This window comes from Periophthalmus magnuspinnatus, chromosome 5, assembly GCF_009829125.3.
Source record: "Periophthalmus magnuspinnatus isolate fPerMag1 chromosome 5, fPerMag1.2.pri, whole genome shotgun sequence".
NCBI lineage: Eukaryota > Metazoa > Chordata > Actinopteri > Gobiiformes > Gobiidae > Periophthalmus > Periophthalmus magnuspinnatus.
Genome location: NC_047130.1, coordinates 31,178,597 through 31,189,434, shown reverse-complemented (window position 1 = coordinate 31,189,434; position 10,838 = coordinate 31,178,597). Strand labels below are relative to the sequence as shown.

The following is a 10,838-nucleotide window of genomic DNA, read 5'->3' as shown; positions in this document are numbered from 1 at the left end:
ACATGCAACACTTTAAGGCCATAACGTCAGGACAGGACAGTACAGTTATATCTGTATATTATCTGTATTTGTTCAAAGTTCTTGCGGGTTGGACATTCAACAGGGTCAAAGGATCTTCATTTATGTATAGTATTACTCGCCTTTACTGACCAGCGTAATGGGCTCTTTGTTCCCAGGTCGAACGGTGAATGTCATACCATACTGTTGTCTTGAGGGTCCTTTGCTAAAAAAACAATAAACAAACATGCAAATTATTAGAAAGGGTGCACTATGTAACTTTTCTGATGGTTCACCATTTACTTGTCCCTAAGGAGATGCAGTTGCTTAATATGTTCCACAGTATAGCATTACACTTACACATCTATCTTGCATTTATTTATTAATTTTATTGCTCAATAAGCAACTGAACTAAATATAAGCACTGGTGAGTGGTGGTGTCTGTCCAAACAAGCCCTGAATTGCGTTGTTGGCACGTTGTTGGCATTACCTGTGTCTCTAAGTTTATGTCATACAGTGGAACATTCCAGGCAAAGCAATAACACCTTCACGGAAATAGTCAAGGAAAGTTACACATTGTTTAAAACCTTTATGAATAAATTTAAATAGATTTTTTCTTTTTTTTTTCAAAACGAATTATTATGTCATATTCTGTTTTACATTTACCATAATTGTATTAATTGTAACTTACAGCTATGATTCTAAATACACACTAAAAGCAATTCATTTATTATTAAGCATATATTTTTCAGTGTTTTTGTTGTCAGTAGGTCTTACCTGGTTGAAACAGGGATTTTGTTTGGCTCCTGATTTTTCTGTGTCATTTTGGTCTGCAGCTCACCCATGTCCAGAGATGCGAATCTACTGTCTGCTGTATTTTTTGGCAAATTCACTTTTGGCATTACTGGCACTTCATTGTCCTCTGGTGAACCCCAGTCGTCCGAATTAGACTCTTGTTCACTCGAATCAGGACCTATTTTTTGATCCATCTCCATCATCTTCTTTTTGAGGATGTTGAGCAGAGTGGTTTGGTTGGGTGTAGATGCAGTAGGTAGAGGAGCCTGCGCTGGTTTGGGTTTAGCCAGGACTGGTGGTGGCTTGGATTTAACAGTAGTATCCAATATATGAGGAGGAAGCTGGGGCGCTAGTGGGGGTGCAGGTGCTGGTTTGGGTGGAGTTGGTATGATAGGTGTAGCGATTGTCGTCTGTGCAGGTAGTTTAGGTGGAGGAGGTGGTGGGACAGGTGTAAAGCTTGGTGCTGACATTTTGGGCAGATCAGGTGGTCTCATAGTAGGAGGTGGCTCTATTTCATCCAAATCATCAAACTCTGGTGGAGGAGGAAGGAAAGGCACATCCAAATCAGGTTTACTTTCATCAACTTTTGGGAGATTTGGTGTAGTTAGACTAGAGGATCCTGGTACTGGCTCTACGGTCTTGTTTAGAAGTAGGCTTGCAGATGACAGTGCAGTGTTCACTTCTTTTGGTTGTTTATTTGGCATTGCATAAAGTGGTTCAGGCTTTGGACTCTCTGGTTGTAGTTCCACTGAATTTAATGACAAGGTTGAACCAGAATTGGTCGACAATAAAGAATTTCGGTTTGCTACGCTAGTTTCATGTGTGATTGGTTTGTGTTTGTCTCTTTGCTTAGCAGCCATCAACAGAGCTAGAGGAGACGTGTCCTTTGTCGTACTTGGAGCACTGATGTTACGCAGCTTGTTATCTATTATTGGACTATATTTGCCATTAAGTGTTGGAGATCCGTCTGGCTTGTCTAATTTTTCGGGTTTTAGACTGGTGATTTTCTGAACTGGAGTAATTTTGGGAGTCTTGTTCAATTCTTTTAAGCTTGCGGCAGTGAGTGGTTTGCGATCTGGGTTAGACTGAGGGGAAGTGCATGGGGTAATTTGGGGTGGGCTATTTTTGGGTTGGATGATTTTGGGTAGTGTAATTTGGGGTGGGGTGATTTTGGGTGGCGTACTTTGAGGTGAGGTCATTTGGAGTGGAGGAATTTTTGGCGGGGCCATTTTGGGTGGTGTAGTTTGGGGTGGGGTCATTTGGAGTGGAGGAATTTTTGGCGGGGCCATTTTGGGTGGTGTAGTTTGGGGTGGGGTCATTTGGAATGAGGTCTTTGGTGTTGTCTCAATTTGTACTGGCTTGGGAAGTGCTGACTTTATGTCTTTTTGTACATCCATAGATTGAGTTTGTAGTTTAGTGTCATTTTGAACAACTGGCCCAGATCTTGCATCTTCAAAGAACAATTTAGGTTTGATTTTTGGGCTTGGGTCTTCGTAACTGTTCACAAATGATGATTTGGGGGAATTGTAAAGCTTTGCAGGAGACTGAGGATTGAAAGTGGACGGCGTGGGAGTATGCACTGGGGGAGGAGGGGCAGGTGTATCCGGTGGAGTGTCTAGATTTTGCACGGATGATATCCGAATAGGCTTTGGAGGTGGATTCTTGTAGGATTTTGGTTTTTCTGCAGGTGGTTGTGGTGGCGCGTATTTGGGATGCTCAGGGATCGTGGTTTCTACTGAGCTTAAAATAGGCACTGGTGAACTGTTTGATCCCGTAGATGGAGGCTTTGGTGGCGACATGGGTGGAGGAGCCAAAAAAGTGAAATTGTCTTCTTGCAAAGAGACAAACTGTGATGGCGCTTTTGAACCAGGCATCGGAGGACACTGCAGAGTGCTGAGGTCACCCATAAACTCTGGAGGGGGGAGCACGAAGACCTCAGTGGGGGGAGGAGGTGGGGCCATGGAGGGAGGGGCCGGTACGAAGATCTCGCCCTCAATCGGGTCAGTCACAGAGATAGTCGACCCGTTAGAGGACTGGTCGTCACTCACTGAATAAGTCAAAAGAAAACACAGGTTAAAAAAAAACACAGGGCCACTTAAAGCTGCATTGTCAAAGTATTCTTAGGCCTGTCACGGTATTTTGAAGTGTGATAGATTGCTGAAGAAAAGATATATAATAAATGATACTGAAACTACTTTGTGTCACTGACGCAATAAAGATAAGATTATAAAGATTGATTAAACCATTCAACCCTTTGTATAAATTGTGCAATATATAAACAGCAAAATGAAACACTAAAGCAGACTAAAGCAGTTGGTTAAATAATAATAGACGTTACTTATTCAAAACTTCACCTCACAGATCTTATTGTACTAAAATATTTTGTTTTGTTTTGTTTTTTTGTTTCCCACTAATACAAATAAAATGTGCACAATAATAATTGAGCCTTAAATATTGACAGGTCAAAGAATACCTAGCCACATGTAAGCTACCATTTAAAGGGCCAATATTAGACTATTTTCTGGTCTGTTATAATGTTGTTTCCTCATCAAAAATATCCCCAGGGTTGTGTTTTGTCCAAATCCTGCATATTTAAACTAAGTTCTTCTCTCAAAAAGAAATAAAGTGTTGCTGAAATATGTGTGAAAGAAACAAAAAGCAACTCCATGTATGTTTTTGGGGAGATAGCAACATTATAATGTGACTCAAAGCTCACATGAGTCAATTTTGTGTAATTTTTAAGGTAATATTGAGTTGATTTCCCACTGCAAATTTTATAGCAACTCCATGACCAACTTTCAAATGCATTTCATGCTAGTACATTGCTGCTATCAGTATCACGGGATTTAAATATGACCTATCTACAATGTCCATCCAATGACCCTAACCCTAACCAAATCAGTGCCCTTTCTTTTGGGACTTTTGCAACTTTTTTCCCTATAGACAACAAACACAGTTACAGGTCTTAAATAGCATTTTTGTGTTTTTGTTTGTCGTGTTATCTTGCAATCTTTCATATAGTTTTTGCATTCCCTGAAAATGTTCTATTTGCACATAACACATAAAACAGTTCAGGCCGAGCAACAGAAAACATCTCTCTGATCTCAGCAAACACTCCCTGTTTGTTATAATACATGCCATCTGTCTCGACCAATTCAAGTTATTGAGCAATTTCCTGGATAAACATTTACCTGACCTGAATTTTCAACCCATTACGGATACACTGAAATTGCAGTGATCCATCAAATCAGTTAGATCTAAGATGCCTTAAATAATCTTCAGGGTTCAGGGCTTACCTGATCCATTGATCTTTGTACCATTGATTGCAGGGGCGTAGTGGGGTACTGTGGGTGTAGGGACAGCAAATGCCTGGAAACTGTCAGACGACTATGGGGAGAAAAGAAACAATTAGTAACATTTGTGTTTTTTAAAGTTCAAGAGCAAAGAGACAACAATGAGCCGTGCTGCGCTAATAGACGTGGGAATTTTTCTTGGTATTCAGCTTAAGAGTGAACCAACCAGTTCTGAGGCATTGTACAGGCCTGAAAACAGGTTAGTATGCTCTCACATCTTGATACCAGGAGCAAAGGATATATTTTTTTCAATAGGAAGAAAATATATCGTATAATGCATAAAGGCTAATTAATGCTGATGCCTAACTATTCTTCTGGTTACTGCTACAACTACCATTTCTTACTACTATTCCTACCATTCTCACACAAAAAAATTGCACTTGTACATTCTTCCATAATGCTCAAGTTACTCATAGATTTCAATGTATTCAAAAATCTAGTTTTGATGCTCATAAACAAAAAATGAATGATTTAAATAGCCAAGTCAAACTGTGTTGACATAATACCTTGACCTGTAACTGGGTAGTTCTTTTGAAGGACATGTACAGTACAAGCCCAGTGTAGTGATTCCATTCATTACCATCGTACACTTTCTGCTTTAATTCATAATTTATGTGACATTTAAATGTCATTATGAATCTATGCACAGGTTTCTTAACAACACAACATCGGCAGCTAAAGTATTTTGGCAGCTGGCCTGATATCACACCTCAGATGACATGACATTTCTTTATGACATTTCTCTTTGTGTTCGCCAGGCTCTAAATCGGATTCTTATAAACGCCCTGCAGAGAGAGGGTGCGTCGCTGAATGTTTGATTTTGTATTTTGTTCTTGAACATGAGTCACTTTCATTCGTGGCAGAGTCAGAGCTGACCTGCCCATGCTCTTCTGGGTAGGACCGCCCAACACATGCCTCAAACACACTCAAAAACACGCCTAGATTAAGAGGTGTGTTTGAACCTATGCTTTAGGCTTATTTATTTCTGTAGCAATGTGATATGTGAGACAACTGGGATGACATCAAGATTGCAATTTTGGAAAACTATGGGTGGGATGATACACAATTTCCACATGATGAGACAAGACATGAGATAAGGTCCATAAGAATGAGACTGAATGAGAATTTTGGCATACTTTATAATATTAATTTTAAAAATGGTGTGATTCAGTTCACAATTTTTCATTATTTTTGACTGTGATTGTAGCACTGCTTTTTTAAAGTATGGCTTCTCAAGGTATAACACACCATATGCTATATGTAAACACAATATATCTGTTTCACATGTATACAATCTTATACATAGATAAATATACTGCAACAACACAGTGCTCCATCTAATAGAAATGTACAATTTTCTACCTTACCTTAAGTTCTACCTTTTTTGGTCTTGGTTTAGCATATTTTTGTTTGGCTAGTAGTGCATTAAGACATGTACATTTAGTTTAGATTTAACTGCACTTATTATTATTATTATTATTATTATTATTATTATTATTATTATTATTATTATTATTATTATTATTATACTATTGTTAACGCAATATGATGATGATGATGATGATGATGATGATGATGATGATGATGATGATGATGATGATGATGATGATGATGATGATGATGATGATGATGCATTGTATTCCTAAAGTGCTTTTTAGGACACCCAAAGTGTTTTGTTTTTTTCTCACAATGTGCAACCCTATCCTGAATCTCCTAGTTTCTCAAGCTAAGGGATATTAACTAAAAGTGAACACATGCCATTGCTAAGACATTCTTCAGTTTTTTTCTTCAGCCATTATCTCTATTTGCATTTAGAAATTTGCTTAGTATTGCACAATTTTGTACAAGATTACATATCCAAAACACTCCCCAACAATTATATAGGCTTGGGACCAAGACAAGAAGAGAGAGATAAAAGAAATGGCTCTAAAAAGGTATACAGAGAAAAAAAAATGCACACCCTTATGTCATTCTGTACTGTATAAAAGATAATTAAAAAATAAATCTTGTCATACAACTTTGTAATTTCAGTTCTTGTATATTGGTATCTATTTTGCTATGTGTATGTACATTTTATATTTATATCCAGTTACTATAGTTCTTTGTAATTGTATTGTACTATGAGTGTATCTACTGTGACCTAGTCCTTTATGTCATGAATCAATAACAGTATCTAATAGTTACCAAAGTACTGATGTCTTTTTATTTTATTTTTTTAAGTCAGCTTTGCAACTTTAATCTTTTTTAGGGTGTGTTGACACTTGCAAAAACACCACATCATAATTTGGATTAACTGGGCCAAACACGGAACTAAACCTGTACTAGACCGAGACTAAACCAGGACTAGAACAGGATCAAACAGACATGAAATCATTGCTATTTACCACAAAAAAAAACTTCATCTAAACTTTGAAATCTGCTCCAAACCACATGCTTTTACCGACAGAGGACTGACTGAAGATGTTTTCATTAATAGCATCCAAGCTTATAATTAACCATAAGAAATGGCTCCAAACCACATGCTTTTACCGGCAGAGGACTGGCTGAAGATGTTTTCATTAATAACACCCAAGCTTATAATTAACCATAAGAAATGACTAAATAAAATGGATTCAAATGTGATTAACTGCTCTAGTCTGATGTACTTACAGAATAGTGTTTGACAGTGGGCCGGGCTTTCACACTGGCTGTCCCAGATTCAATGATGGTCCCTGAGCCCAACACCAAGTCCATATTACCTGAAAAACAAAATATACATAAAGATTAGAAATATATCTGTATAAATGTCCTTTTATTTTTCTGTCTGTAGTTATGTAAAAAAAATAAGCATTGAGCAGAACTCATGTCACAATAATCTGCCTATTACTTAAACTGAAAATGTGCTCTAAAAGGTGAGATATGAAACACAACCTTGCCCAGGACTACAACTGTAAACTACAATTCCTGTTGATGTACCTTGGCCTACAGGTGGACATTAACAAAATTAAAATGTCAGTATTGTTTTGCATTATCCTATTTATCAGATCACAATATTCAGATAATGTTCTAACAATCTCTCAGAAATGAGCTAAAATGTGCTCGCTTTATTATGGGTTCAGGTATTGCACAGAAACTATATATTTGAACACACGATTTTAACAAAAGAGCAGAAATATAATTGAATTCCCTTTTGGAAGATAACACTGCAAGGTTCTTTTTTGTATGTATTTTTGTAACAGTTAAGTAAATGGGCCTACTCAACATTCTAAACTTGTATATCTCCAAAACAACAATACTGCTTCTTCCACGTCTACCCTGGCAAAAAGCATATTTCTTATGGTCCAGAGCAGTACTGAGCAGGTAAGAGGAGGAAACTTATCACAATTGAAGATATATATATATATATATATATATATATATATATATATATATATATATATATATATTTTTGCAATAATAAAAAACTGTCAGCGATGTATTTCCAGTTTCCATTATGCCACAGCTGAGTAGCAACCGCAGTATTTATAGACACTTATAAAACCTTGGGAACAGCATAATGTTATAGTACTTTTGTTTTTCTTTTGACTCAGTCTTGACTGATCTGACGTGAGGTGAAGCCTAACGGTGATTCACACATCAAGTTTGGATATGCACAAAATCAACAGGATGTCGTAGGTGATAATCAAGCAGTCTGTCAAATATGTATATTTGTCCCAGCCTGGCAGTTAAATACAAACACACATTTATAATTAAAAGCTCACAAAATACAATACAGAATCAACAATAAAAATAAAAAAAAGTCAAAAAAGGCTTGGGTGACCTGCTGACACATCTCCATGAGAGACTGTCGGTAAAGGCAGTGCTCCCTGTTGCATTCCTCTGAGTTCATCGTCCTGTGTTTGTTTCATAAGTGAGTGATGAGAGCCGCCTGTCACTGAGAAACATTTAGTCTGGCTCTTCTGTCGTCTAACACTTTTACATAACATAAAACCTGCGTGCTGGAAAGCCTGGCAATGTAAACAATCTATACTCATTACATCATTAGCAAAGACATTAATTAAGTAGATTCATGCACCTGTGATCCTACACATGATGTTCTTAACACAATCAGTTCTTAATGTAAAAGTATTTTAAAAAGGAAGAAATTGTGGTTGCTTTATTCAAACTGTAATTACAAGGCCACTAAATTTCACAATAGAACAATATCATTTTGAAGTTGTGAACTATAGTTAGTTCTCTACCTCTACTGACTGTAAACTAAACACATTTATTTTATCTAAAAGGACAATCAAAATCCAATTTACTGCACAGACTACACAGACAACAATTTAAAAAAAAAAATTAAAAAAAAAGGGTGTAAATGCTCAATTTGATACTAGTTCTCAACAGCAACATCAGTTAAATAAAATAAAACCAAAACCATAAAACCATAAAATAGCAACAAGTAAGTAAAACAAATTTAATGAATAAAATAAGTAAGTTAAAAAGCACAACAGAGATGGCTGAGCTCGCGCAGGTGTGAGCCAGTGGTTTCTCTGATTTGCATAGACTATATTTTTTTGACAAATATTGTTTCCCTTCTGTGGTTTGTGTGGACCAGTGTTTCCTGCTGAGAGGCCAAATGCCTGGAGCATACTTTTCATATTAATAATCTAATTGTCAGTCAGTCACACTGGATTTGAAATGACCCAGTTACACTTACAAATGCAAATGAACTACAACAGCTAATATCTGCAGTCTCTATTGTTTTTTCTATAGTCTTGCCTGTGACTTCTTATCTACTGTTTGTGGTCAAATTATTACTATCTTATGACTATAACATTTACAGTCATAATACATAAGCTATATAAGTTTTCTCAGACAGATTATAGTAAATGCTCAAAACATAAAATGCTTAAGTCACTAGACCAGGGGTGTCAACTCATTTTCACGAAGGGCCACAACAGCAAAATGGCTGCTATGAAGGGCCAGATGTAACTGTACGGCAGTGTAAATATCACTAAATGTAACCGAATGTAGACACAGACTGTACCGACCCCGCCTCATAACACAAAAAACATACAGGTCTTTCTCCTCAAAGCACAAACTTGTATTCACCTTCACCTTTCTTCCTTCCAACTTCCTTCTTTGCCAACAATTTTCTTCTTCATGTACATTTTGTTGGGTCATCTCTCACTTGTTGGGAAAATCTCATTAGTTTATTGTCAGTGCACACATTAAAGCAGTATAGACTTATTTTAAAATGACAGTCATGCCTTTTAATTTATCTTCTTGTGGGCCACATAAAATGGCGTGGCGGGCCGCATTTGGCCCCTGGGCCTTGAGTTTGACACATGTGTACTAGACTAACTTAATTATCCATCGCCTGCTGTACAACAAACACATTTCGACAACTCAAGTGTGTTGACAGATAACAGTATCTTTGGCATTGTACCTTACCCATGTGATACAGAAATCAGAAATGATAAATCATAACTCTAAAATGTATTTCAAACTTTATTTCAAACAATACTGGCTCAGTTTTACTCAGATGTATAAACTCTTTTATGTCTGTCCATGTTATTCTTAGACTCACACAGACCCACAGAGTCAGGCCAGTGTCCTTGGTACAAAGGTTGTGTTGTCAGTGATAATGCCAAATGTATAAGACTCCGGTGAAAGCTGCTACTCACCCGTGTCCTTCATTTTCACGTTGGTGTCGAAAAGTGACTGATTCTTTCGACCCAGAAAACTAAGCGGGCTCTTCTTCATTGCGGCGGATCAGTTGATATTCGCAAAGGGGAAAAAAAGCAAAATTATTGGCACATTATGAAACACAAAAAGTCTGACACAAGTCGTGCGTGGACCCAAGGGCAGGTATAGCGCTCTGATCTGATCCAGAGGTTTGCACAAGTCCTGGAGAGAGAAAGAGAGAGAGAGAGAGAGAGAGAGAGAGAGAGAGAGAGAGAGAGAGAGAGAGAGAGAGAGAGAGAATAAGCCCCGCCCACTGCGTTGCGTCTCTCTGTGCGTCTCGTTGTGCGTCCCTCTGTGCGTCTCTCTGTGCGTCTGTCTGTCACGCCCACAGGTGAGGCCTTGGTTCCATGCCACTGCAGTGTAAACAGTGAAGCGCATGACTGGTCCACTTTTAGGTCAAATCAGCAGAGAGAAGGCGGTATCAAGTCTCAATACATCAATAGCACAAAATGTAGGCTAAGATATGGGACTACGCCTTGACATAGTAACAGGTTACTAGTAAGGAGTGAGGAAGAATACAGTTCATCCCTGTGGCCTACTGGGAATTTACACTGCCTGGCCAAAAAAAAAAAAAAAAGGCGCCACCTGGATTTAACTAAGCAGGTAGGTACGAGTGTCCTCCAGTTGGTCAGGTCTAGGTTCAGCAACAGAATGACCGGGTTATTCCATCTATGGATTTTTTTCTTCCCTGATGGCACGGGCATATACCAAGATGACAATGCCAGGATTGTCAGTGTCAGTGTCAGCATTGAACAGTAAGCTTTTCAATCGGTCTAGATAACAACCCAACAACGAGAGATCAACCAAAAAAAACTTGACCTGCCTTAACCAAACCAGACTATTAATCAAACAAAATAAATAATACACCTATATTTAGTTGGAACAAAATTGATAAGAAAACAAGTGTTATTTCATTCTTTTACACAAATAGTAATTGACTCCAACCCAATTACTCTGTTACACTGGTCTTTATCTGAGAGC

The 10,838-nt window shown here is 37.8% G+C and overlaps 1 protein-coding gene across 1 annotated transcript; it reads right to left on the bottom strand.

Moving 5' to 3' along the window:
* Positions 1-119: 119 nt before the first annotated feature.
* On the bottom strand, positions 120-10,014 carry LOC117371095 (uncharacterized). The gene is made up of 5 exons (XM_033966701.2): positions 9,797-10,014; positions 6,795-6,883; positions 4,089-4,179; positions 775-2,839; positions 120-223 (listed from the first exon to the last, which is right to left on the bottom strand). The coding sequence occupies exons 1-5, from the start codon at positions 9,873-9,875 to the stop codon at positions 133-135; spliced, it is 2,415 nt and encodes an 804-aa protein (XP_033822592.1). The 5' UTR covers positions 9,876-10,014; the 3' UTR covers positions 120-132.
* Between the last annotated feature and the right edge of the window lie 824 nt (positions 10,015-10,838).